A 27,497-nucleotide genomic window follows, 5' to 3' on the forward strand; every position below is an offset into this window, starting at 1 on the left:
ATGGTTTGGGGGGCACCCATACGCCTTTGGGGGCACCTAAAAGGCCTGGGGAGGCACCCAAAAGGCCTCGGGGGGCATCCACACCCCCTTGGGGCACCTAAATGGCCCAGGGGGCACCCAAAAGGCCTGGGGGGCACCCACACCCCTCTTGGGGCACCTAAATGTCCTGGGGGCACCCACAACCCGCTGGGGGCACCCAAATGGCCTGGGGGGCACCCATACCCTTTTTGGGGGCACCCAAATGGCTTGGGGGGCACACATACCCCTCTTGGGGCACCTAAATGTCCTGGGGGGCACCCACAACCTGCTGGGGGCACCCATACGCCTTTAGGGGCACCTAAATGGCCTGGGGTGCACCCAAATGGACCAGGGGGCACCCAAATGGCTTGGGGGGCACCCACACCCCTCTTGGGGCACTTAAATGTCCTGGGGGGCATCCACAATCTGCTGGGGGCACCCAAATGGCCTGGGGGGCACCCATACGCCTTTAGGGGCACCTAAATGGCCTGGAGGGCACACAAATGGGCCAGGGGGCACCCAAATGGCTTGGGGGGCACCCACACCCCTTTTGGGGCACTTAAATGTCCTGGGGGGCATCCACAACCTGCTGGGGGCACCCAAATGGCCTGGGGGACACCCAAATGGCCCAGGCGCCACCCAAATGGCCTGGGGGCCACCCAAACGCCCCTGGGGGCACCCAAATGGCCCAGGGGGCACTTAAACCTCCTTGGGGCCACCCAAATGAATTGGGGGGCTCCCAAACCCTGTGGGGGCACCCCAAAGGCCTGGGGGGCTCCCAAATGGCCCAGGGGGCACCTAAACCCCCTTGGGGCCACCCAAATGGCCTGGGGGGGCGCCCACACCCTTCTAGGGGCACCCAAATGGTCCAGGGGGCACCTAAATCCCCTTGGGGCCACCCAAATGAATTGGGGGGCTCCCAAACCCCCTTGGGACCACCCAAATGGCCTGGGGGGGCGCCCACACCCTTCTGGGGGCACCCAAATGGCCCAGGGGGCACCTAAACCCTCTTGGGGCCACCCAAATGAATTGGGGGGCTCCCAAACCCCCTTGGGACCACCCAAATGGCCTGGGGGGGCGCCCACACCCTTCTGGGGGCACCCAAATGGCCCAGGGGGCACCTAAACCCCCTTGGGGCCACCCAAATGAATTGGGGGGCTCCCAAACCCTGTGGAGGCACTTAAAAGGCCTTGGGGAGCACCCAAACCCCCCTGGGGGCACCTAAATGACCTGGGGGGGCACCTAAACCCCTATGGGGGCAACCCAAAAGGCCTGAGGGGGGCTCCCAAACCCTGTGGGGGCACCCAAATGGTCCAGGGGGCACCTAAACCCCCTTGGGGCCACCCAAATGAATTGGGGGGCTCCCAAACCCCCTTGGGACCACCCAAATGGCCTGGGGGGGGCGCCCACACCCTTCTGGGGGCACCCAAATGGTCCAGGGGGCACCTAAACCCCCTTGGGGCCACCCAAATGACTTGGAGGGCTCCCAAACCCTGTGGGGGCACCTAAAAGGCCTGGGGGGGGGGCACCCAAACCCCCCTGAGGGCACCTAAATGACCTGGGGGGGCACCTAAACCCCTATGGGGGCAACCCAAAAGGCCTGGGGGGGGCTCCCAAACCCTGTGGGGGCACCCAAATGGTCCAGGGGGGCACCCACACCCCTCTGGGGGCATCAAACCCACCCCTGGGGGCACCCAAATGGCCTCTGGGTGTGTGTGGGGGGCACCCAAACCCCCTATGGGGTCACCCAACCGCCCCCTGCTGGGCGACTTTTGCCTCTTTCTGGGCTCTTTTTACCTCCTCCCCACCCCCCCTCCCAAAAAAAAATCAACCCCAAAACACCCAAAAATGGCTTTTATGGTTATTTTAATTGTTATTCTGCTGGGGATCGAAGCTCCGGTTCCTTTGCGCTTGGGACGGGGGGGTCACCGTGTCCCTTGTCCCCGCGTCACCAGCTGCCGCGCGGTGTCACCTGTTCAAGACGTGGTAAAAATAGCCCCTTCTTGACCCCCCCTCTGGCCCCCTAAGTCCCCGCCCCACAGCGCTGCGCCCCACGGGGTTTTTTATGGGGGGGGGTGATATTTCGGGAGCCGGCAATAGGTCACGAGCGCCGCGGTGACACCCCCGGTGTCCCCTGTCCCCCCCCTGGCTGCCCCACGGATGCAGGTGAGTGGCTATAGGGGGCTCGGCCCCACGGTGCTGTGGGGTGGGGGGGTTCGCTATGGGGTGCTGGATGTGGGGGGGTTGGTTATGGGGCACCCTGTATAGGGGGTGTCTGTAGGAACACACTATGTAGGGGGAGTGTCTATGGGGCACCCTATAGTAGGGGTGTATATAGGGCACCTGCTATAGGGGTATCTACAGGGTGCACTATATAGGGAGTAACTATAGGGTGCTCTAGATAGGGGTGTCTATAGGGAACTCTGTACAGGAGGTGTCTATGGGGCATCCTATATAGGGTGTGTCTATAGGGCACCCTATATAGGGGGTGTCTATAGGGCACGCTATAGGAGTGGGTGTCTATGGGGCACCCTATATAGGGGGTGTCTCTAGGGCATCCTATAGCAGGCGTGTGTATAGGGTGCCCTATAGTGGGTGTATATATGGGGCACCCTATATAGGGATGTCTGTAGGATGCCCTATAGCGAGGGTGTCTGTATGGCACCCTATAGCAGTGGTATCTACAGGGCACCCCATATAGGGTGTGTCTATAAGGCACTGTATATAGGTTTGTCTATAGGGCACCCTATAGGCGTGGGTGTCTATCGGGCACCCTATATAGGGGGTGTCTATAGGGCACCCTATAGGAGTGGGTGTCTATAGGGCACCTCATATAGGGGGTGTCTATAGGGCATCCTATAGCAAGCGTGTGTATAGGGTGCCCTATAACGGGTGTATATATGGGGCACCCTATAATAGGGTGTGTCTATGGGCCACCCTATATAGGGATGTCTGTAGGATGCCCTATAGCGAGGGTGTCTGTGTGGCCCCCTATAGCAGGGGTATCTACAGGGCACTCCGTATAGGGTGTGTCTATAAGGCACTGTATATAGGTTTGTCTATAGGGTGCCCTATAGGCGTGGGTGTCTATAGGGCACGCTATATAGGGAGTGTCTATAGGGCATCCTATAGCAGGTGTGTGTATAGGGTGCCCTATAGCGAGTGTATATATGGGGCACCCTATCTAGGGTGTGTCTATGGGCCACCCTATATAGGAATGTCTGTAGGATGCCCTATAGCGAGGGTGTCTGTGTGGCACCCTATAGCAGGGGTATCTACAGGGCACCCCGTATTGTGTCTATAAGGCACTGTATATAGGTTTGTCTATAGGGCACCCTATATAGGGGGTGTCTATAGGGCACCCTATAGGAGTGGGTGTCTATAGGGCACCCCATATAGGGGGTGTCTATAGGGCATCCTATAGCAGGCGTGTGTATAGGGTGCCCTATAGCGGGTGTATATATGGGGCACCCTATATAGGGTGTGTCTATGGGCCACCCTATATAGGGATGTCTGTAGGATGCCCTATAGCGAGGGTGTCTGTGTGGCACCCTATAGCAGGGGTATCTGCAGGGCACCCCATATAGGGTGTGTCTATAAGGCACCGTATATAGGTTTGTCTATAAGGTGCCCTATAGCACGGAGTATCTATAGGACATCGTATATAGAGGTGTCTATAGGGCGCCCTATAGGAGGGGGTGTCTATGGGGCACCCCATATAGGGGGTATCTATAGGACACCTTATATAGGGGTGTCTATAGAGCACCCTATAGCGCTTGGCTCACCCCCCCATTGACCCCTCCTGCCTTGGCAGCAGCTGCAGCCAATCGGCTCCGGGTGGGCGGGGCCGGGGTGGGCGGGGCGAGCGCTCGGCGCTCGGATTGGTCGGGGAGAGGGGGCGGGGCCGGGGCGGGCTCGGGGTGGCCGTTGCGGCCGGTAGGGGGCGCTGCGGGCACTGGGGCCTATGAAGAGTCGCGGGTCAGTGGGGCCGGGGGGGCGGGGGGGGGCCGGGGACACTGGGTGGCACTGGGGACACTGGGGGACACTGTCCCCGTGTCCCCACAACCTGCATGTCCCCCTGTCATCATGTTCCATATGTCACGTCCCCACGTTGAGTCCTGTGTTCTCCGTGTCCCAATGTCCCTCGTGTCCCGTGTCCACATGTCCCCATGTCCCTTGTCCTCTATGTCCCACATGGGACCGTGTCCCCTGTGCCCCCGCTGTCCCTATGTGCGTCTCATGTCCTAATGTCCCTCATGTCCCATGTCCCCCTGCCTACATGGCCCCCATGTCCCTGTGTCCCATGTCCCCCCTGTCCCCATGTCCTCCATGTCCCCATATCCCACATGGTCCCGTGTCCCATGTCCCCTCGTCCCCATGTCCTCCATGTCCCCCATGTCCCTGTGTCTCATGTCCTGTGTCCCCCCATTCCCATGTGCCCCATATCCTCCATATCCCTGTGTCTCCACATCCCCATGTCCCTGTCCCCCGTGTCCCCCATGGTCCCATATCCCCCATGTCTCCCTCGTCCCTTTTACCCCATGTCCCCACGTCCCAAACATCCCTATATCACTCTTGTCCGGTGTCCTCCGTGTTCCCCATGTCCCCGTCCCCTCCATGTCCCTGTCCCCTGTGTCCCCCATGTCCCCCTTGTCCCGTGTCCCCCGTGTCCCCACGTCCCAAACATCCCTGTATTGCTCCTGTCCCATGTCCCTCGTGTCCCCCACGTCCCCGTCCCCTCCATGTCCCTGTCCCCTGTGTCCCCCATGTCCCCCTTGTCCCGTGTCCCCCGTGTCCCCACGTCCCAAACATCCCTGTATCACTCTTGTCCCGTGTGTCCCGTGTCCCCGGCCCCTCCATGTCCCCCGTGTCCCCCATGGTCCCATATCCCCCATGTCCCCCTCCTCCCTTTTACCCCGTGTCCCCGCTTCCCAAACATCCCTGTATCGCTCTTGTACGGTGTCCCCCGTGTCCCCGTCCCCTCCATGTCCCCCGTGTCCCCCATGGTCCCATATCCCCCATGTCCCCCTTGTCCCTTTTACCCCGTGTCCCCACGTCCCAAACATCCCTGTATCGCTCTTGTCCGGTGTCCCCCGTGTCCCCCATGTCCCCGTCCCCTCCATGTCCCTGTCCCCTGTGTCCCCCATGTCCCCCTTGTCCCGTGTCCCCCGTGTCCCCACGTCCCAAACATCCCTGTATCACTCTTGTCCCGTGTCCCCCGTGTCCCCCATGGTCCCATATCCCCCATGTCCCCCTCGTCCCTTTTACCCCGTGTCCCCATGCCCCAAACATCCCTGTATCGCTCTTGTCCCATGTCCCCCGTGTCCCCCACGTCCCCGTCCCCTCCATGTCCCTGTCCCCTCCATGTCCCTGTCCCCGTGTCCCCCATGGTCCATATCCCCCATGTCCCCCTCGTCCCTTTTACCCCGTGTCCCCACGTCCCAAACATCCCTGTATCGCTCTTGTCCCGTGTCCCCCGTGTCCCCCACGTCCCCTCCATGTCCCTGTCCCCGTGTCCCCGTGTCCCCATGTCCCGTGTCCCTAGCCCGTGGGACAGGACCCTCCGTGGGGGGAACACCGGGGAGGGGCGGGAGGCGCCGCTCGGGCGGGTCCGGGGGCTGCGGGGGGGACGGGACGGGACGGGACGGGAACGGAACGGAACGGAACCGTGGGGACCGCGCTGCTCCCGAGCCCCCCCTGCCCGGTTTCAGTGCCCGGTCCCGGTGCCCGGTTTTAATGCCGGTGCCAGCACCCGGGGCTCGGTCCGGGTGCCAATGCCCGGCGCTCATACCGGTGCCAGTACCCGCTGCCCGCTCCAGGTGCCCGGTTTCAGTGCCTGGTCCCGGTGCCCGGTGCTCAGTCCCAGTTCCCGGTACCAGCACCCGCTGCCCGCTTTAAACTCCCCGGTTCCCGTTGCCGCCGCTTCCAGCGCTCGGTGCCCGTTGTCCCGCCGCCCCGCGCCGCTTCCCGCACCCGCTGCCCCCGCGGCGGGTCCGTTACCGGTGCAGTTGCCGGAGCCCGTTGTCCGTTGCGCTCCCGCACTCGGTGCCGGGTGCCGGTGCCCGTTGCCCGGGGCGGCTCCGCGCCCGGTGCCGGTTGCCGGGGGCGGTTCCGCTGCGGGTGCCGGTGCCCGGTGCCGGTTCCCGCTTGCCGGTGCCAGTTCCCGGTGCCCGTTCACCGGGGCGGTCCCGGTGCCGGACTCCGCTTGCCGGTGCCGGTCCCCGCTTGCCGGTGCCCGTTGCCCGGGGCGGTTCCGCGCCCGGTGCCGGTTGCCGGGGGCGGTTCCGCCGCGGGTGCCAGTGCCCGGTGCCGGTCCCCGCTTGCCGGTGCCGGTTCCCGGTGCCCGTTCACCGGGGCGGTCCCGGTGCCGCTCCCCGCTTGCCGGTGCCCGTTGCCCGGGGCGGTTCCGCGCCCGGTGCCGGTTGCCGGGGGCGGTTCCGCTGCGGGTGCCGGTGCCCGGTGCCGGTTCCCGCTTGCCGGTGCCGGTTCCCGGTGCCCGTTCACCGGGGCGGTCCCGGTGCCCGTTGCCCGGGGCGGCTCCGCGCCCGGTGCCGGTTGCCGGGGGCGGTTCCGTTGCGGGTGCCGGTTCCCGGTGCCGCTCCCCGCTTGCCGGTGCCCGTTGCCCGGGGCGGTTCCGCGCCCGGTGCCGGTTGCCGGGGGCGGTTCCCTTGCGGGTGCCGGTTCCCGGTGCCGGTCCCCGCTTGCCGGTGCCCGTTGCCCGGGGCGGTGCCGGATGGGGGGGGCCTGTTCGCGGGCGTTCAGGCGGCTCCGGCCCCGCAGGGTCATGTCGGCGGCGGCGGCGGCGGCGGCGGGTTCGGGACCCGGGGGGGGCCGGGGGCCGGTACTGACCTCCCGGACCATGAACCCGGCGGTGCGGAGGGTGGAATACGCCGTGCGGGGCCCCATCGTCACCCGAGCCATGCAGCTGGAGCGGGAGCTGCAGCAGGTACCCCCAAAACGGGACATCCCCAAAACGGGACCCCCAGAACGGGACACCCCCCAAACCGGGGCCATAAGAACGGGACATCCCCAAAAAGGCAACCCCCAGATTGGGACACCCCCCAAACTGGGACCACTAGAACCAGACCCCCCCAAACAGGGACACCCCCCAAACCGGGACCACAAGAACGGGACATCCCCGAAAAGGGAAACCCCAGAACGGGACACTCCCCAAACTGGGACCACAAGAACGGGACCCCCCCAAAAAGGGAACCCCCGCAACGGGAACCCCCAGAACAGGACCACAAGAACGGGACCCCCCCAAAAAGGGAACCCCCGCAACGGGAACCCCCAGAACAGGACCACAAGAACGGGACCCCCCCAAAAAGGGAACCCCCAGAACGGGACACCCCCTAAACCGGGACCACAAGAATGGGACCCCCCCAAAAAGGGAACCCCCGGAACGGGACACCCCCCAAACCGGGACCACAAGAACGGGACCCCCCCAGAACGGGAACCCCCGGAATGGGACACCCCCCAAACCGGGACCCCCAGAACCGGACCCCCCCAAACAGGGCCATCCCCAAACCGGGACCATAAGAACGGGACCCCCCCAAAAAGGGAACCCCCGGAACGGGACATCCCCAAACCGGGACCCCCAGAACCAGACCCCCCCAAACAGGGCCATTCCCAAACCGGGACCACAAGAACGGGACCCCCCCAAACGGGACCACCAGAACGGGACCTCCCCCCCTAGAACGAGAACCCCTGGGATGGGACACCCCCCAAACTGGGACCACAAGAACGGGACATCCCAAAACGGGACCCCCAGAACGGGACCCCCAGAACCAGACCCCCCCCAAACAGGGACATCCCCAGATCGGGACCACAAGAATGGGACCCCCCAAAAAAGGGAACCCCCACAACGGGACCCCCCCAAAATGGGACCCCCAGAACTGGACCCCGCGAAACAGGGACATCCCCAAACCGGGACCACAAGAACGGGACCCCCCCAAAAAGGGACCCCCCCAAAATGGGACCCCCAGAACCGAACCCCCCCAAACAGGGACATCCCCAAACCGGGACCACAAGAACAGGACCCCCCCAAAACGGGACCACCAGAACGGGACCCCCCCAGAACGGGAACCCCCGGAATGGGACACCACCCAAACTGGGACCACAAGAACGGGACCCCCCCAAAAAGGGACCCCCCAAAATGGGACCACCAGAATGGGACCCCCCAAACAGGGACATCCCCAAACCGGGACCACAAGAACGGGACCCTCCTAAAAAAGAACCCCCGGAACGGGACCCCCCAAAATGGGACCCCCAGAACTGGACCCCCCCAAACAGGGACATCCCCAAACCGGGACCACAAGAACGGGACCCCCCCAAAAAGGGACCCCCCCAAAATAGGACCCCCAGAACCGAACCCCCCCAAACAGGGACATCCCCAAACCGGGACCACAAGAACGGGACCCCCCTAAAAAGGGAACCCCCAGAACAGGACCCCCCAAAATGGGACCCCCAGAACCGGACCCCCCAAACAGGGACATCCCCAAACCGGAACCACAAGAACGAGACCCCCCAAAAAAGGGAACCCCCACAACGGGACCCCCCCAAAATGGGACCGCCAGAACAGGACCCCCCCAAACAGGGACATCCCCAAACCGGGACCACAAGAACAGGACCCCCCCAAAACGGGACCACCAGAACGGGACCCCCCCAGAACGGGAACCCCCGGAATGGGACACCCCCCAAACTGGGACCACAAGAACGGGACCCCCCCAAAAAGGGACCCCCCAAAATGGGACCACCAGAATGGGACCCCCCAAACAGGGACATCCCCAAACCGGGACCACAAGAACGGGACCCCCCTAAAAAAGAACCCCCGGAACGGGACCCCCCAAAATGGGACCCCCAGAACTGGACCCCCCCAAACAGGGACATCCCCAAACCGGGACCACAAGAACGGGACCCCCCCAGAACGGGAACCCCCGGAATGGGACACCCCCCAAACCGGGACCACAAGAACGGGACCTCCCCAAAAAGGGACCCCCAAAAATGGGACAACCAGAATGGGACCCCCCAAACAGGGACATCCCCAAACCGGGACCACAAGAACGGGACCCCCCCAAAACGGGAACCCCCAGAACGGGACCCCCCTAAAAAGGGAACCCCCAGAACCGGACCCCCCCAAACAGGCACATCCCCAAACCGGGACCACAAGAACGGGACCCCCCTAAAAAGGGAACCCCCAGAACTAGACCCCCCTAAACAGGAACATCCCCAAATGGGACCTCTAGAATGGGAACCTCCAAACAGGGACACCCCCAAAACGAGACCCCCAGAACGAGACACCCCCAAAACGGGACCACAAGAACAGCACCCCCCCAAACAGGGACACCCCCAAACCGGGACACCCCCAGAACAGGAACCCCAGAACCGGACCCCCCCAAACAGGGACACCCCCAGAACAGGACCCCCAGAACCAGACCCCCCCCAACAGGGACACCCCCAACCCAGGACCACAAGAACAGGACCCCCCAAAATTGGACCCCCCCAAACAGGGACACCCCCAAACCGGGACACCCCCAAAATGGGACCCCCAGAACAGGACCCCCCCCGTCCCCCAAACCAGGGATCCCCTTTGAACACCCCAAACCTGGGGACCCCCCAACCGGGACTTCCCCCCCCCCCCCCCGCCCCCCGACACCCCCAAAACAGGGACCCCCCCCCCAAAGCCTGGAACCCCCAAACCGGGACCCCACAGATTCGCCCCCCCCCCCCCCAAGGTGTCCCCCCCCCTTGTCACCGCATGCACCTGGGGACCTTCCCATGGTCACCGTGGGACCAGGACCAGGTGGGTCCCCTGGGTGGGGGGTGGGTGACACCCTTGGGGACAACGAGGGGGGTCACCAAGCAACCCAAGATGCCACCCTTGGGGACACCCGGGGGTTCCCCGAGCACCCTATGGGTGCTCGGGGAACCCCCGGGTGTCCCCAAGGGTGTCCCTATGTCCCTCACTCCCCACCCCATATGTGACAAGGGTGGTGGTGGCAGTTGGGGACAGAGTCCGGCCTCAGCGGAGGTGACCAAAGTCCAGAGCTGGGTGGGAGGTGTCCCCTCCCTGTCCCAGTGTCCCCAACTGTCACCACTTGTCCACACTGTCCCCACATCCCTGTTGTCCCCATATCTCAGCCACCCCCACACTGTCCCCACATCCCCATTGTCCCCAGTGTCCCCATATCTCAGTCACCCCCGCACTGTCCCCACATCCCCATTGTCCCCAGTGTCCCCATATCTCAGCCACCCCCCGCACTGTCCCCACATCCCCATTGTCCCCAGTGTCCCCATATCTCAGCCACCCCCCCACTGTCCCCACATCCCCATTGTCCCCAGTGTCCCCATATCTCAGCCACACCCCGTACTGTCCCCACATTCCCATTGTCCCCTGTGTCCCCATATCTCAGTCACCCCCACACTGTCCCCACATCCCTGTTGTCCCCAGTGTCCCCATGTGTCCCTACACCCCGGGGTAGGGGACACTGGGGTGATGGCAGGACCTGGTAGAGGGGGATGTCACCCCACTGCTGGTGTCACCCCTGGCACAGCAGTGACATTCACAGATGGGGGGGGCGATTGATCCTGACCTCTGTCCCCTGTCCCCATCCCTGTCCCCATCCCTGACACTGTCCTCTGTCCCCATCCTTTCCACTGTCCCCATCCCCATTCCTGTCCCCTGTCCCTGTTCTCTGTCCCTTGTCCCCATCCCTGTCCCCAGTCCTGTCCCCATCATTGTCCCTGACACTGTCCCCATCCATATCCATGTCCCCTGTCGCCATCCCTGTCCCTGTCCCCATCATTCATGTCCCTGGCTCTGTCCCTGTCCCCTGTCCCTGATCCTGTCCCCATTGCTGTCCCTGTCCCCATATCCATCCCCATCCCTGTCCCCATCCTGTCCCTGTCCCTGTCCCCATCCTTGTCCCCATCTCTGTCCCCACTGCTGTCCCCTGGCCCCATCCCCATCCCTGTCCCCACTGCTGTCCCCATCCATGTCCCCATCCCTGTCCCCACCACTGTCCCCTGTCCCCATCCCCATCCCTGTCCCCACTGCTGTCCCCATCCATGTCCCCATCCCTGTCCCCACCACTGTCCCCTGTCCCCATCCATGTCCCCACTGCTGTCCCCATCCCCATCCCTGTCCCTGTCCCCACCGCTGTCCCCATCCCCATCCCTGTCCCCATCCCATCCCTGTCCCCATCCGTGTCCCCATCTCTGTCCCCACCGCTGTCCCCTATCCCCATTTCCATCCCTGTCCCCACTGCTGTCCCCATCCCCATCCCCGTCCCTGTCCCCACCGCTGTCCCCTGTCCCCATCCATGTCCCCATTCCTGTCCCTGTCCCCACCTCTGTCCCTGTCCCCTGTCCCCATTCCTGTCCCCATCCTTGTCCCCTGTCCCCATCCCTGTCCCCATTCCCGTCCCTGTCCCTATCCTTGTCCCCATCTCTGTCCCCACTGCTGTCCCCTGTCCCCATCATCCATGTCCCTGGCTCTGTCCCTGTCCCCTGTCCCTGATCCTGTCCCCATTGCTGTCCCTGTCCCCATATCCATCCCTATCCCTGTCCCCATCCCCGTCCCTGTCCCTGTCCCCATCCTTGTCCCCATCTCTGTCCCCACTGCTGTCCCCTGTCCCCATTTCCATCCCTGTCCCCACTGCTGTCCCCATCCCCATCCCGGTCCTTGTTTCCACCGCTGTCCCCTGTCCCCATCCATGTCCTCATTCCTGTCCCTGTCCCCACCTCTGTCCCTGTCCCCTGTCCCCATTCCTGTCCCCATCCCTGTCCCCTGTCCCCCATCCCTGTCCCCATCCCCGTCCCTGTCACCACTGCTGTCCTCTGTCCCCATCCCCATCCCCATCCCCATCCTTGTACCCACTGCTGTCCCCTGTCCCCATCCCTGTCCCCACTGCTGTCCCCATCCCCATCCCCGTCCTTGTTTCCACCGCTGTCCCCTGTCTCCATCCATGTCCCCATCCCCGTCCCTGTCCCCACCGCTGTCCCCTGTCCCCATCCATGTCCCCATCCCCGTCCCTGTCCCCTGTCCCCATCCATGTCCCCATCCCCATCCCTGTCCCCATCCTTGTCCCCACCGCTGTCCCCTGTCCCCATTTCCATCCCTGTCCCCACTGCTGTCCCCATCCCCATCCCTATCCCCGTCCCTGTCCCCACTGCTGTCCCCCGTCCCCATCCATGTCCTCATTCCTGTTCCTGTCCCCACCGCTGTCCCCTGTCCCCATTCATGTCCCCATCCCCGTCCCTGTCCCCACCACTGTCCCTGTCCCCATCCCCGTCCCTGTCCCCACCGCTGTCCCTGTCCCCTCAGGGTGCCTCCAAGCCCTTCACCGAGGTGATCAAGGCCAACATCGGTGACGCCCACGCCATGGGCCAGAAACCCATCACCTTCCTCCGCCAGGTACCGGGACGCGGTGGGGTGTGTGCCAACGGGGACCGGGAGGGGACCCAGGCGTCCGGTGCTGATCCGCTGTCCCCACCGCCCAGGTGACAGCCCTGTGCGTGTACCCAGAGCTCATGAACGACAAATCCATCCCATCGGACGCCAGGGACCGGGCCAAGCGGCTGCTGGCGGCCTGCAGCGGCCAGAGCGCCGGTGAGCGCCCCGGGGGACAAGAAGCGCCCGACGGCCCTTCCTGGGACCCCCTAATGTCACCTCGGTGTCCCCAGGTGCCTACAGCGCCAGCCCCGGCATCGAGCTGGTGCGGCAGCACGTGGCGCGGTTCCTGCAGCAGCGCGACGGCATCGCTGCCGACCCCCAGAACGTCTTCCTGGCCACCGGCGCCAGCGACGCCATCGTGGTACGGGGACACGGGACAGTCCCCGGTGTCACTCGGGGCCCGGGCTCGGTGCCACCAGCCGGCCGTTCCCACGGCGGGTCCCCACAAAGGGACCTTTGTGCCGCAGTTGGCAGCGGCGCCGGGGACGGGCGGTGCCAAGGTTTGGGGAGGGGGGATTGGTGGCGTCGGGGACAATGTGTCCCCTGCTGTCCCCATGGCTGCCCGGTGTCTCCACGCCTCCCTGGGGACTGTGCCAGCTCCCTGCCCCCAGTGCTGCTGGCACCAGGCTCTTCCCACGCTGTCCCTGTCCCTGGGATGTCCCTATGGCCACGGTGTCCCCATAATGTCCCTATGGCCATGCTGTCCCCATAATGTCCCTATGGCCACGCTGTCCCCGTGCCATCCCAGTGCTCCCATCATCCCTGGCCCTCACTGTCCCCATGCCCACCCCAACCTTGTCCCCATATTGTCCCCACACTACACTGTCCCTGTCCCCATGCCCACAACCCCCTGTCCCTATACCATCTTGTCCCCATATTGTCCCCATGCCCACACTCCCCTGTCCCATGACTGTCCCCATACCACTTTGTCCCCACATCATCCCCTTGCCCACACCATCATGTCCCCTCATTGTCCCCGTGCCCATGCCATCCTGTCCCCTCCCCACCCCGTCCCCACATTGTCCCCATGCCCAAATCAACCCTGTCCCCATAATATCCCCATGCCACACTGTCCCTGTCCCCATTCCCACACCATCCTGTCCCCATATTGTCCCCATAATATCCCCATGCCACACTGTCCCTGTCCCCATTCCCACACCATCCTGTCCCCATATTGTCCCCATACCCACACCATCCTGTCCCACTCTGTCCCCACATCCACATCCCCTTGCTGTCCCCAAGCCCACACCGTCTTGTCCCCACATCACACTGTCCCCGTGCCCACACCACCCCTGTCCCCATATTGTCCCCATGCCCACACCATCCCTGTCACTATATTGTCCCCATGCCCACACCACCCTGTCCCCATATTGTCCCCATGTCCATACCATCCCTGTCCCCACACTGTCCCCATGCCCACACCCCCCTGCCCCTTATTGTCCCCATGCCCACACTGTCCCTGTCCCCATATTGTCCCTGTTCCCACACCAACCCTGTCCCCATATTGTCCCCATGCCCACAGCATCCTGTCCCCTCATTGTCCCCATGACCACACCACCCTGTCCCCTCATTGTCCCCATGCCCTGACCATCCCTGTCCCCACACTGACCCCATGCCCGCACCCCCCTGTCCCCTCATTTGTCCCCATGCCCACACTGTCCGTCCCAATATTGTCCCCATGCCCACACCACCCTGTCCTCTCATTGTCCCCATGCGCACACTGTCCCTGTCCCCATATTGTCCCCATGCCCACACCACCCTGTCCCCTCATTGTCCCCATACCCACGCTGTCCATCCCAATATTGTCCCCGTGCCCACAGCACCTTGTCCTCTCATTGTCCCTGTGCCCACACCTTCTCTGTCCCCATATTGTCCCCATGCCCACACCATCCCAGTCCCCATATTGTCCCCATGCCCTGACCATCCCTGTCCCCACACTGACCCCATGCCCACACCCCCCTGTCCCCTCATTTGTCTCCATGCCCACACTGTCCGTCCCAATATTGTCCCCATGCCCACACCATCCCTGTCCCCTCATTGTCCCCATGACCACACTGTCCCTGTCTCCATATTGTCCCCATGTCCATACCATCCCTGTCCCCACACTGTCCCCATGCCCACACCCGCCTGTCCCCTCACTGTCCCCATGCCCACACTGTCCATCCCCATATTGTCCCCATGCCCACACCATCCCAGTCTCTATATTGTCCCATGCCCACAGCATCCTGTCCCCACCCTGTCCCCATGCCCACAGCATGCTGTCCCCTCACCACCCTGTCCCTGCACTGTCCCCATGCCCACAGCATCCTGTCCCCATATTGTCCCCATGCCCACAGCATCCTGTCCCCTCATTGTCCCCATGACCACACCACCCTGTCCCCTCATTGTCCCCATACCCACACCGTCCCTGTCCCAATATTGTCCCTGTGCCCACACCATCCCAGTCCCCATATTGTCCCCATGACCACACTGTCCCTGTCCCTATATTGTCCCCATGCCCATACCATCCCTTTCCCCACCCTGTCCCCATGCCCACAGCATCCTGTCCCCTCATTGTCCCCATACCCACACTGTCCCTGTCCCAATATTGTCCCCGTGTCCACACCATCCCAGTCCCCATATTGTCCCCATGACCACACTGTCCCTGTCCCTATATTGTCCCCATGCCCACACCACCCTGTCCCCACACTGTCCCCATGCCCACAGCATGCTGTCCCCTCACCACTCTGTCCCCTCATTGTCCCCATGCCCACACTGTTCCTGTCCCCATATTGTCCCCATGCCCACAGCATCCTGTCCCCGCACTGTCCCCATGCCCACACCACCCTGTCCCCTCACCACCCTGTCCCCGCAGACCATCCTGAAGCTGCTGGTGTCGGGCTCGGGGAACTCGCGCACGGGGGTGCTGGTGCCCATCCCGCAGTACCCGCTGTACTCGGCCGCCATCGCGGAGCTCAGCGCCGTGCAGCTGGGGTACTACCTGGCCGAGGAGCAGTGCTGGGCGCTGGAGATGGCCGAGCTGCGCCGCGTGCTGGAAAAGGGACGGCAGCACTGCTGTCCCCGCGTCCTCTGCGTCATCAACCCCGGCAACCCCACCGGTACCGCGCGGGGACACCCCAGGGTGGGACCCCAGAGGTGGGCTGGGATGGGACCCCAGGGGTGATCCCATGGCTGGGATGGGACTCTGGGCTGGACTGGGACCCCAAGACGGGAATGGGACCCCAGGGATGGGATGGGAACCCAGGGATGGGATGGGATGAGATGGGATGGGATGGGACCCCGGGGATGGGATGGGACCCCGGGGATGGGATGGGACCCCAGGGGTCATCCCAGGGCTGGGATGGGACTCTGGGCTGGACTGGGACCCCAAGACTGGGATGGGACCCCGGGGATGGGATGGGACCCCAGGGGTGATCCCAGGGCTGGGATGGGACTCTGGGCTGGACTGGGACCCCAAGACTGGGATGGGACTCTGGGGCTGTACTAGGACCCCAAGACTGGGATGGGACCCCAGGGGTGATCCCAGGGCTGGGATGGGACTCTGGGGTTGGACTGGGACCCCAAGACTGGGATGGGACCCCAGGGATGGGATTGGATGGGATCCCAGGGCTGGGATGGGACTCTGGGGTTGGACTGGGACCCCAAGACTGGGATGGGACTCTGGGGCTGGACTAGGACCCCAAGACTGGGATGGGACCCCAGGGATTGGATGGGAACCCAGAGATGGGATGGGAACCCATGGATGGGATTGGATGGGACCACAGGGATGGGGTGGGAACCCAGGGATAGGATGGGACCCCAGAGATGGGAATGGAACTCAGGGGTGATCCCAGGGCTGGGATGGGACTCTGGGCTGGACTGGGACCCCAAGACTGGAATGGGACCCCAGGGATGGGATGGGACCCCAGGGGTGATCCCAGGGCTGGGATGGGACTCTGAGGCTGGCCTGGGACCCCAAGACTGGGATGGGATCCCAGAGATGGGATGGGACCCCAGGGATGGGATGGGACCCCAAGGAAGGGATGGGACCCCAGGGATGGGGTGGGACCCCAGGGATGGGATTGGATGGGACCCTAGGGATGGGATGGGATGGGAACCCAGGGATGGGATTGGATGGGACCACAGGGATGGGATGGAACCCCAGAGATGGGAATGGAACCCAGGGGTGATCCTAGGGCTGAGATGGAACTCTGGGCTGGACTAGGACCCCAAGACTGGGATGGGACCCCAGGGGTGATCCCAGGGCTGGGATGGGACTCTGGGCTGGACTGGGACCCTAAGACTGGAATGGGACCCCAGGGATAGGATGGGACCCCAGGGGTGATCCCAGGGCTGGAATGGGACTCTGGGGTTGGACTGGGACCCCAAGACTGGGATGGGACCCCAGGGATGGGCTGGGACCCTGGTGTGGGGGTGGGACCCCAAGTAGGTGATGCCAGGGCTGGGGTGGGACCCTGGGGTGGTGCAATGGGATTTGACTGGGACCCCAAGACTGGACTGGTGTCCCAGGGCTGGACTGGGACCCTTAGACTGGGACTGGCACCTCGAGTTTAAAACTGAGACCCTGAGTTTGAAGCCATGACCTCAAGACTAGACTGGGACCTGGCAGGCTGGGATTCTGTGATTGGATTGGGACCCTGGGGTTGGACTGGGACCCCCAGTGCTCTACTGGTACTGGGGTTGGGACCAGGACCCCCCAAACCCAACCAGTGCTGGGGTTGGGACCCCCAGTGCTCTACTGGTCCTGGGATTGGGACCAGGACCCCCAAAACCCAACCAGTGCTGGGATTGGGACCCCCAGTGCTCTGCTGGTACTGGGGTTGGGACCAGGACCCCCAAAACCCAACCAGTGTTGAGGCTGGTACCACCAGTACTCTATTGCTATCAGTACTGGGACCCCCAGTGCTCTACTAGGACTGGGACCAGGAACCCCAAAACCCAACCAGTGGTGGGGTTGGGACCCCCAGTGCTCTGCTGGTACTGGAGGTGGGACCAGGACCCTTAAAACCCAACTAGTACCAGGACTGGGACCCCCAGTGCTTTACTGGTACTGGACTTGGGACCAGGACCCTTAAACCCCAACCAGTACCAGGACTGGGACCCCCAGTGCTCTACTGGTCCTGGGATTGGGATCAGGACCCCCAAAACCCAACCAGTGCTGGGGTTGGGATCCCCAGTGCTCTGCTGGTACTGGGGTTGGGACCAGGACCCCCAAAACCCAACCAGTGCTGGGATTGGGACCCCCAGTGCTCTGCTAGTACTGGGGTTGGGGCCAGGACACCCCAAACCCAACCAGTGTTGAGGCTAGGACCCCCAGTGCTCTGCTGGTACTGGGGTTGGGACCAGGACCTCCAAAACCCAACCAGTACCAGGACTGGGCATCCAAAACCCAACCAGTGCTGGGACTGGGACCCCCAGTGCTCTACTGGTCCTGGGTTTGGGACCAGGACCCCCAAAATCCAACCAGTGCTGGGGTTGGGACCCCCAGTGCTCTGCTGGTACTGGGATTGGGACCAGGACCCCCCAAACCCAACCAGTGCTGGGATTGAGACCCCCAGTGCTCTGCTGGTACTGCGGATGGGACCAGGACCTCCAAAACCCAACCTGTACCAGGACTGGGCACCCAAAACCCAACCAGTGCTGGGGCTGGGACCCCCAGTGCTCTACTGGTACTGGAGTCGGGACCAGGACCCTTAAACCCCAATCAGTACCAGCACTGGGACCCCCAGTGCTTTACTGGTACTGGAGTTGGGACCAGGACCCTTAAACCCCAACCAGTACCAGGACTGGGACCCCCAGTGCTCTACTGGTACTGGGGTTGGGGCCAGGACACTCCAAACCCAACCAGTGCTTGCGGTTGGGACCCCCAGTGCTCTGCTGGTACTGGGGTTGGGACCAGGATCTCCAAAACCCAACCAGTACCAGGACTGGGCACCCAAAACCCAACCAGTGCTGGGGCTGAGACCCCCAGTGCTCTACTGGTCCTGGGATTGGGACCAGGACCCCCAAAACGCAACCACTGCTGGGGCTGGGACCCCCAATGCTCTACTGGTCCTGGGATTGGGACCAGGACCCCCAAAACGCAACCACTGCTGGGGCTGGGACCCCCAGTGCTCTACTGGTCCTGGGGTTGGGACCAGGACCCCCAAAATCCAACCAGTGTTGAGGCTGGTACCACCAGTAGTCTATTGCTATCAGTACTGGGACCCCCAGTGCTCTACTGGGACTGGGACCAGGAACCCCAAAACCCAACCAGTACCGGGACTGGGACCCCCAGTGCCAGCACCACGATGTCCCCTGACGCCGTGTCCCCTCAGGCCAGGTCCAGAGCCGCCAGTGCATCGAGGACGTCATCAAGCTCGCCTATGAGGAGAACCTCTTCCTTATGGCCGATGAGGTGGGTGGGACCTGTGGGGTGTCCCCACCACCTGGGGAGGACCCCGGCGTCCGGGTGACACCCCCTCCTCCACACCCAGGTGTACCAAGACAACATCTATGCCAAGGGCTCGGCTTTCTACTCCTTCAAGAAGGTTCTGAGCGAGATGGGGCCGCCCTACTCGGAGACGGTGGAGCTGGCCTCCTTCCACTCCATCTCCAAGGGCTTCATGGGAGAGTGAGTCCCACCACCCGCTTGTTTCAGCCCCCTGGCCACTGTCACCCCAGGGGTGGGTGGTCACACTCCCATGGGTCGTAAGGATGTCACTGACATGGGATGGAGATGATGCAGCCCCATGGGTGCGAGAGTGGAGATGATGCCACCACCCCATGGGTGCCATGGGTTTGAGATGGTGATGTCAACCACCTCATGGATCTCTTGGGGTGGAGATGGTGATGCCACCACCCCATGGCTCCAAGGGTGGGGACTTTGATGCCACAACCTCATGGATACCATGGGTTTGAGATGGTGATGCTACCACCCCATGGATGCCATGGGTTTGAGATGGTGATGCTACCACTCCATGGATGTCATGGGTTTGGGATGGTGATGCTACCACTCCATGGATGTCGTGGGTTTGGGACTGTAATGCCACCACCATATGGATCTCCTGGGATGATGATGCCACCCCCTCAGGTTTGGGACGGTGATGCCACCACCTCATGGATCTCCTGGGGTGCAGGTGGTGATGCCACCACCCCATGAGTCCTAGGATGTGGATGATGATGTTACCAGCTTAAGGATGCTGTGGGTTTGGGATAGTGATGCCACCACCCCATGGATCTCCTGGGATGGAGATGGTGATGCCACCACCCCATGAATGCCATGGGTTTGTGATGGTGATGCCATCACCCCATGGATCTCCTGGGGTGGAACTGGTGATGCAACCACCCCATGAGTCCTAGGGGTGGAGCTGGCGGTACTCCAACCCTATGAACCCCTAGGGTGGAAATGATGCTACAACCCCGTGGGTCCCAAGAGTAGGGATGGTGATGCCATGACCTTGTGGGGACAACATGACACAACTTTGTGGGTGTCAGAGGACAGAGATGCCACAGCCTGGTGGCTCCTTGTCCTTTGGTTCCCACCATGGACCCCATCCATAGTCCTATTTGTGTGTCCATCTCTGTAGGTTCTTGTCCATGGGTTCCCATCATGGACCCCATCCATAGGTCCCATCTGTGGGTCCATCTCTGTAGGTTCTTGTCTACAGGTTCCCACCATGGACCTCATCCATGGGTCCCACCTGCAGGTCTCTCTCTGTAGGTTCCTGTCCATGGGTTCCTATCACAGAAACCATCCATAGGTCCCATCTGTGGGTCCATCTCTGTAGGATCTTGTCCATGAGTTCCTACCATGCACTTCATCCATGGTTTCCCACCATGGGCCTCATCCATGGGTCCCACCTGTGGATCTCTCTCTGTAGGTTCTTGTCCATGGGTTCTTATCACAGAAACCATCCATAGGTCCCATCTGTGGGTCCATCTCTGTAGGTTCTTGTCCATGAGTTCCCACCACGGACTTCATCCATGGTTTCCCCCCATGGGCCTCATCCGTGGGTCCCACCTATGGGTCTCTCTTTGTAGGTTCCTGTCCATGGGTTCCTATCACGGAAGCCATCCATAGGTCTCATCTGTGGATCCATCTCTGTAGATTCTTGTCTATGGGTTCCCACCATGGAGCTCATCCATGGGTCCCACCTGTGGGTCTCTCCCTGTAGGTTCCTGTCCATGGATTGCTATCACAGAAACCGTCCATAGGTCCCATCTGTGGGGCTCTCTCTGTAGGTTCCTGTTCATGGGTTCCTATCACAGAAACCATCCATAGGTCCCATCTGTGGGTCCATCTCTGTAGGTTCTTGTCCATGGGTCCCCACCATGGACTTCATCCATGGTTTCCCACCATGGGCCTCATCCATGGGTCCCACCTGTGGGTCTCTCTCTGTAGGTTCCTGTCCATGGGTTCCTATCACAGAAACCATCCATAGGTCCCATCTGTGGGTCCATCTCTGTAGGTTCTTGTCCATGGGTCCCCACTATGGACTTCATCCATGGTTTCCCACCATGGGCCTCATCCATGGGTCCCACCTGTGGGTCTCTCTCTGTAGGTTCCCGCCCATGGGTTCCTATCACAGAAACCATCCATAGGTCCCATCTGTGGGTCCATCTCTGTAGGTTCTTGTCCATGGGTTGCCACCATGGACCTCATCCATGGTTTCCCACCATGGGCCTCATCCATGGGTCCCACCTGTGGGTCTCTCTCTGTAGGTTCCTGTCCATGGGTTCCTATCACAGAAACCATCCATAGGTCCCATCTGTGGGTCCATCTCTGTAGGTTCTTGTCCATGAGTTCCCACCACGGACTTCATCCATGGTTTCCCACCATGGACCTCATCCATGGCTCCCACCTGTGGGTCTCACTTTGTAGGTTCCTGTCCATGGGTTCCTATCATGGACCCCATCCATAGGTCCCATCTGTGGGTCCATCTCTGTAGGTTCTTGTCCATGGTTTCCCACCGTGGACCTCATCCATGTCTCCCAGCTGTGGGTCTCTCTCTGTAGGTTCCTGTCCATGGGTTCCTATCACAGAACCCATCCATAGGTCCCATCTGTGGGTCCATCTCTGTAGGTTCTTGTCCATGAGTTCCCACCATGGACTTCATCCATGGTTTCCCACCATGGGCCTTATCCATGGCTCCCAGCTGTGGGTCTCTCTTTGTAGGTTCCTGTCCATGGGTTCCTATCACGGAAGCCATCCATAGGTCTCATCTGTGGATCCATCTCTGTAGATTCTTGTCTATGGGTTCCCACCATGGAGCTCATCCATGGGTCCCACCTGTGGGTCTCTCCCTGTAGGTTCCTGTCCATGGATTGCTATCACAGAAACCGTCCATAGGTCCCATCTGTGGGGCTCTCTCTGTAGGTTCCTGTTCATGGGTTCCTATCACAGAAACCATCCATAGGTCCCATCTGTGGGTCCATCTCTGTAGGTTCTTGTCCATGGGTCCCCACCATGGACTTCATCCATGGTTTCCCACCATGGGCCTCATCCATGGGTCCCACCTGTGGGTCTCTCTCTGTAGGTTCCTGTCCATGGGTTCCTATCACAGAAACCATCCATAGGTCCCATCTGTGGGTCCATCTCTGTAGGTTCTTGTCCATGGGTTCCCACCATGGACCTCATCCATGGGTCCCAGCTGTGGGTCTCTCTCTATAGGTTCCTGTCCACGGGTTCCTATCACAGAAACCATCCATAGGTCCCATCTGTGGGTCCATCTCTGTAGGTTCTTGTCTGTGGGTTCCCACCATGGGCCTCATCCATGGGTCCCATCTGTGGGTCTCTCTCTGTAGGTTCCTGTCCATGGGTTCTTATCACAGAAACCATCCATAGGTCCCATCTGTCGGTCCATCTCTGTAGGTTCTTGTCTGTGGGTTCCCACCATGGACCTCATCCATGGGTCCCACCTGTGGGTCTCTCTCTGTAGGTTCCTGTCCATGGGTTCCCATCATGGACCTCATCCATGGGTCCCACCTGTGGGTCTCTCTCTGTAGGTTCTTGTCCATGGGTTCCCATCATGGACCTCATCCATGGGTCCCACCTGTGGGTCTCTCTCTGTAGGTTCCCGTCCATGGGTTCCTATCACAGAACACATCCATAGGTCCCATCTGTGAGTCTCTCTTTGTAGGTTCCTGTCCATGGGTTCCTATCACAGAAACCATCCATAGGTCCCATCTGTGAGTCCATCTCTGTAGGTTCTTGTCCATGAGTTCCCACCATGGACTTCATCCATGGTTTCCCACCATGGGCCTCATCCATGGCTCCCACCTGTGGGTCTCACTTTGTAGGTTCCTGTCCATGGGTTCCTATCATGGACCCCATCCATAGGTCCCATCTGTGGGTCCATCTCTGTAGGTTCTTGTCCATGGTTTCCCACCGTGGACCTCATCCATGTCTCCCAGCTGTGGGTCTCTCTCTGTAGGTTCCTGTCCATGGGTTCCTATCACAGAACCCATCCATAGGTCCCATCTGTGGGTCCATCTCTGTAGGTTCTTGTCCATGGTTTCCCACCGTGGACCTCATCCATGTCTCCCAGCTGTGGGTCTCTCTCTGTAGGTTCCTGTCCATGGGTTCCTATCACAGAACCCATCCATAGGTCCCATCTGTGGGTCCATCTCTGTAGATTCTTGTCCAAGGGCTCTCACCATGGACCTCATCCATGGGTTCCTATCATGGATTCCTGGGTGCCACCTGTGGGTCCCTGTCCAGGTCTCCTCCTCCTAATCCATCCCACCCTATCCATGGGTCCCAACTCATGGGTGGGTCTCTTCTGGTGTATCCACCCACGTGTCCCTATGTTCCCCACCCTGTGGGTGTTGGTTGGTGCCACCACGGGCCGTGTTGGTGCCAGGTGCGGTTTCCGTGGCGGGTACATGGAGGTGATAAACATGGACCCCGAGGTGAAGGAGCAGTTGGTCAAGCTGGTGTCCGTGCGGCTGTGCCCACCCGTGTCCGGGCAGATCGTCCTGGGCGCCCTCGTGGACCCACCACAACCTGGAGAACCTTCATACGAGACATTCATGGCTGTGAGGGACGGGGAGGGGTGGGAAGGGATGGGGTGGGGAATGGGATGGATGGGATGGGGTGGGATGGGATGGGGAAGGGGACACAATGGGATGGGATGAATGGGATGGCATGGGATGGGATGGATGGGATGGGGTGGGATGGATGGAATGGAATGGGATGGATGAGATGGATGGGATGCGAGGGGATGGGGAAGGGGACACAATGGGATGGGATGGAATGGGATGGATAGGATGGGGAAGGGAACACAAAGGGATGGGATGGATGGGATGGGATGGGATGGGATGGGATGGATGTGATAGACAGGATGGGATGGATGGGATGGGATGGGATGGAATGGATGTGATGGATAGGATGGGATGGATGGGATGGGATAGGATGGGGAAGGGGACACATTGGGATGGGATGAGATGGGATGGGATGGATGGGATGGGGACACAATGGGATGTGATGAGATGGGATGGGATGGGATGGGATGGGATGGATGGGATGGGATGGGATGGGATGGGTTGGGATGGATGGGATGGGGAAGGGAACACAAAGGGATGGGATGGGATGGGATGGATGTGATAGATAGGATGGGATGGGATGCGGAAGGGAACACATGGGATGGGATGGGATAGGATGGAATGGGATGGGATGGGATGGGATGGATGGGATGGGATGGGATGGATGGGATGGGATGGATGGGATGGGGAAGGGAACACAATGGGATGGGATGGGATAGAATGGGATGGATGGGATGGATGGGAGGGGATGGGATGGGTTAGAGAAGGATGCATTGGAGTGGGATGCGCTGGATGAGGATGTGTTGGGATTGGATGGGCTGGATGGGATATGATGGGCCGGATGAGGATGCGTTGGGATTGGATGGGATGGGGTGGGATGGGATGGGGTGGGGTGGGATGGGATGGGATGGGATGGAATGGGATGGGGACACAATGGGATGTGATGGGATGGATGGGATGGGGAAGGGAACACAAAGGGGTGGGATGGATGTGATAGATAGGATGGGATGGGATGCGGAAGTGAACACATGGGATGGAATGGGATGGGATGGGATGGGATGGGATGGGATGGGATGGGATGGATGGGATGGGAGGGGATGGGGAAGGGAACACATTGGGATGGGATGGCATGGGATGGGATGGATGGGATGGGACGGATGGGATGGGATGGATGGGATGGGATGGATGGGATGGGGAAGGGAACACAATGGGATGGGATGGGATAGAATGGGATGGATGGGATGGATAGGATGGGATGGATGGGATAGATGGGATGGGATGGGATGGGTTAGAGAAGGATGCATTGGAGTGGGATGCGCTGGATGAGGATGTGTTGGGACTGGATGGAATGGGGTGGAATGGGACGGATGAGGATGTGTTGGGATTAGATGGGCTGGATGGGATATGATGGGCTGGATGAGGATGTGTTGGGATTGGATGGGATGGGGTGGGATGGGATGGGATGGTCTGGATGAGGATGCGTTGGGATTGGATGGGATGGGTTGGGATGGGATGGGATGGTCTGGATGAGGATGCGTTGGGATTGGATGGGATGGGATGGGATGGGCTGGATGAGGATGCGTTGGGATTGGATGGGCCGGATGAGGATGCACTGGGGAGCAGTGGACGGGGCGGGACGGGCTGTCCCTGTCCCGCAGGAGAAGGCGGCCGTGCTCAGCACCCTGGCCCACAAGGCCCAGCTCACCCAGGAGATCTTCAACAAGACCCCCGGCATCCACTGCAACCCCGTCCAGGGGGCCATGTACTCCTTCCCCCGCATCGACCTGCCGCCCCGCGCCATCGCCGCCGCCAAGGTGCTGTGGGGCTGGGCCCTGTGGGGCTGGGCAGGATGAGACCTGGACCATGTAGGGCTGGGCAGGATCTAGCCTGGTCCATACGGGGCTGGGCATGATGAACCCTGGTCTGTGTGGAGCTGGACGTGATGAATCCTGGTCCATGTGGGGCTGGACTTGACAAGTTCTGGTGTATGTGGGGCTGGACTTGGTGAGTTCTGGTCCATGTGGGGCTGGACATGATGCATCCTGGTCTATGTGGGGCTGGACGTGATGAGTTCTGGTCTATGTGGGGCTGGACGTGATGAGTTCTGGTCCATGTGGGGCTAGACATGATGAATCCTGGTCCATGTGGGGCTGGACATGATAATTCCAGGTCCATGTGGGACTGGACATGATGAGTCCTGGTCCATGTGGGGCTGGACATGATGAATCCTGGTCCATGTGGAGCTGGATGTGATGAATCCTGGTCCATGTGAGGCTGGACATGATGAGTTCTGCTCTATGTGGGGCTGGACATGATGAATCCTGCTCTATGTGGGGCTGGACTTGGTGAATTCTGGTCCATGTGGGGCTGAGCATGATGAGTTCTGGTCTATGTGGGGCTGGACATGATGAATCCTGGTCTATGTGGGGCTGGACGTGATGAGTTCTGGTCCATGTGGGGCTGAGTATGATGAGTTCTGGTCAATGTGGGGCTGGACATGATGAATCCTGGTCTATGTGGGGCTGGATGTGATGAGTTCTGGTCCATGTGGGGCTGAGCATGATGAGTTCTGGTCAATGTGGGGCTGGACATGATGATTCCAGGTCCATGTGGGACTGGACATGCTGAGCTCTGGTCTATGTGGGGCTGGACTTGGTGAATTCTGGTCCATGTGGGGCTGGACTTGACAAGTTCTGGTCCATGTGGGGCTGGACTTAGTGAGTTCTGGTCCATGTGGGGCTGGACATGATGAATCCTGGTCTATGTGGGGCTGGACGTGATGAGTTCTGGTCAATGTGGGGCTGGACATGATGAATCCTGGTCCATGTGGAGCTGGATGTGATGAATCCTGGTCCATGTGGGGCTGGACATGATGAGTTCTGCTCTATGTGGAGCTGAGCATGATGAATCCTGGTCCATGTGGGGCTGGACATGATGAATCCTGGTCCATGTGAAGCTGGATGTGATGAATCCTGGTCCATGTGGGGCTGGACATGATGATTCCATGTCTGTGTGGGGCTGGACTTGGTGAATTCTGGTCCATGTGGGGCTGGACATGATGAGTTCTGCTCTATGTGGGGCTGGACATGATGAATCCTGGTCCATGTGGGGCTGGACATGATGAATTCTGGTCTATGTGGGGCTGGACATGACGAGTTCTGGTCTATGTGGGGCTGGATGTGATGAGTTCTGGTCTACGTGGGGCTGGGAAGGTTGAGTCCTGGTCCATGTGTGTCTGGATCAGTTGGCTGGTCACCACCCCCCTTGGAGACCCACGGGGCTCATCCTGCCCCATCCGTGGGTCCGGGCGCCCCATGTCCGGCCATGGGGGTGCTGACCCCCATCCCCGTCCCACAGGAGAAGGGTCAAGCCCCCGACATGTTCTTCTGCATGAGGCTGCTGGAGGAGACGGGGATCTGCGTGGTGCCGGGCAGCGGCTTCGGCCAGCGCGAGGGCACCTTCCACTTCCGGTGGGTGCTGGTGGGGGGGACGGGCTGGAGTTGGGGGTCACAGCTGGAGAAATGGGGCCAGACCCCCCCTAGACCCCCCTCTCCCCATTGGCGGGTGCTGGAAGGTCTTGGCTGGTCAATGGGTTGGGTGTTGAGGGGCTTGTTGGGGGGCGGAGATGGAGTTGTGGGGTTCAAGAGGGGTTGTGGGGGTGTGCGCCCCCCAAGTTGTGGTGACAACCCCCTTGTCCCCCATCCTAGGATGACCATCCTCCCGCCCACCGAGAAGCTGAAGGTCCTGCTGGAGAAGCTCAGCAGCTTCTACACCAAGTTCGTCAAGGAGTTCTCCTAATTACAACCCCACCCACCATCATCCCCCCACCCTCCGGCACCCACTGTCGCCCCCACCCACCCGCACCCACCACCCCACACTCCCGGCGGGTGCCGCGGGCCGGGACCCTGCCCTGGGTCATCTCCAAGTGCCTTCAACCTCTTGGTGCCTTCACGGTGGGGACACAAGGAACACGCCACGTCCCCGGGCTGGTCCCCTCCCC

General features: G+C 61.3%; 1 protein-coding gene across 1 annotated transcript; it reads left to right on the forward strand.

The window, feature by feature from the left end:
- Window positions 1–6,802: 6,802 nt before the first annotated feature.
- GPT (glutamic--pyruvic transaminase) lies at window positions 6,803–27,295 on the forward strand (the record flags this gene model as incomplete). Its single annotated transcript, XM_080339492.1, has 11 exons — window positions 6,803–6,964; window positions 12,344–12,433; window positions 12,520–12,628; window positions 12,703–12,833; window positions 15,327–15,570; window positions 18,790–18,869; window positions 18,949–19,085; window positions 23,317–23,491; window positions 25,156–25,311; window positions 26,855–26,967; window positions 27,205–27,295. The coding sequence occupies 11 exons, from the start codon at window positions 6,803–6,805 to the stop codon at window positions 27,293–27,295; spliced, it is 1,488 nt and encodes a 495-aa protein (XP_080195618.1).
- Window positions 27,296–27,497: the final 202 nt, after the last annotated feature.

The sequence above is a fragment of the Nesoenas mayeri genome (assembly GCF_963082525.1).
Source record: "Nesoenas mayeri genome assembly, chromosome: 2".
NCBI classification, from domain to species: Eukaryota; Metazoa; Chordata; class Aves; order Columbiformes; family Columbidae; genus Nesoenas; species Nesoenas mayeri.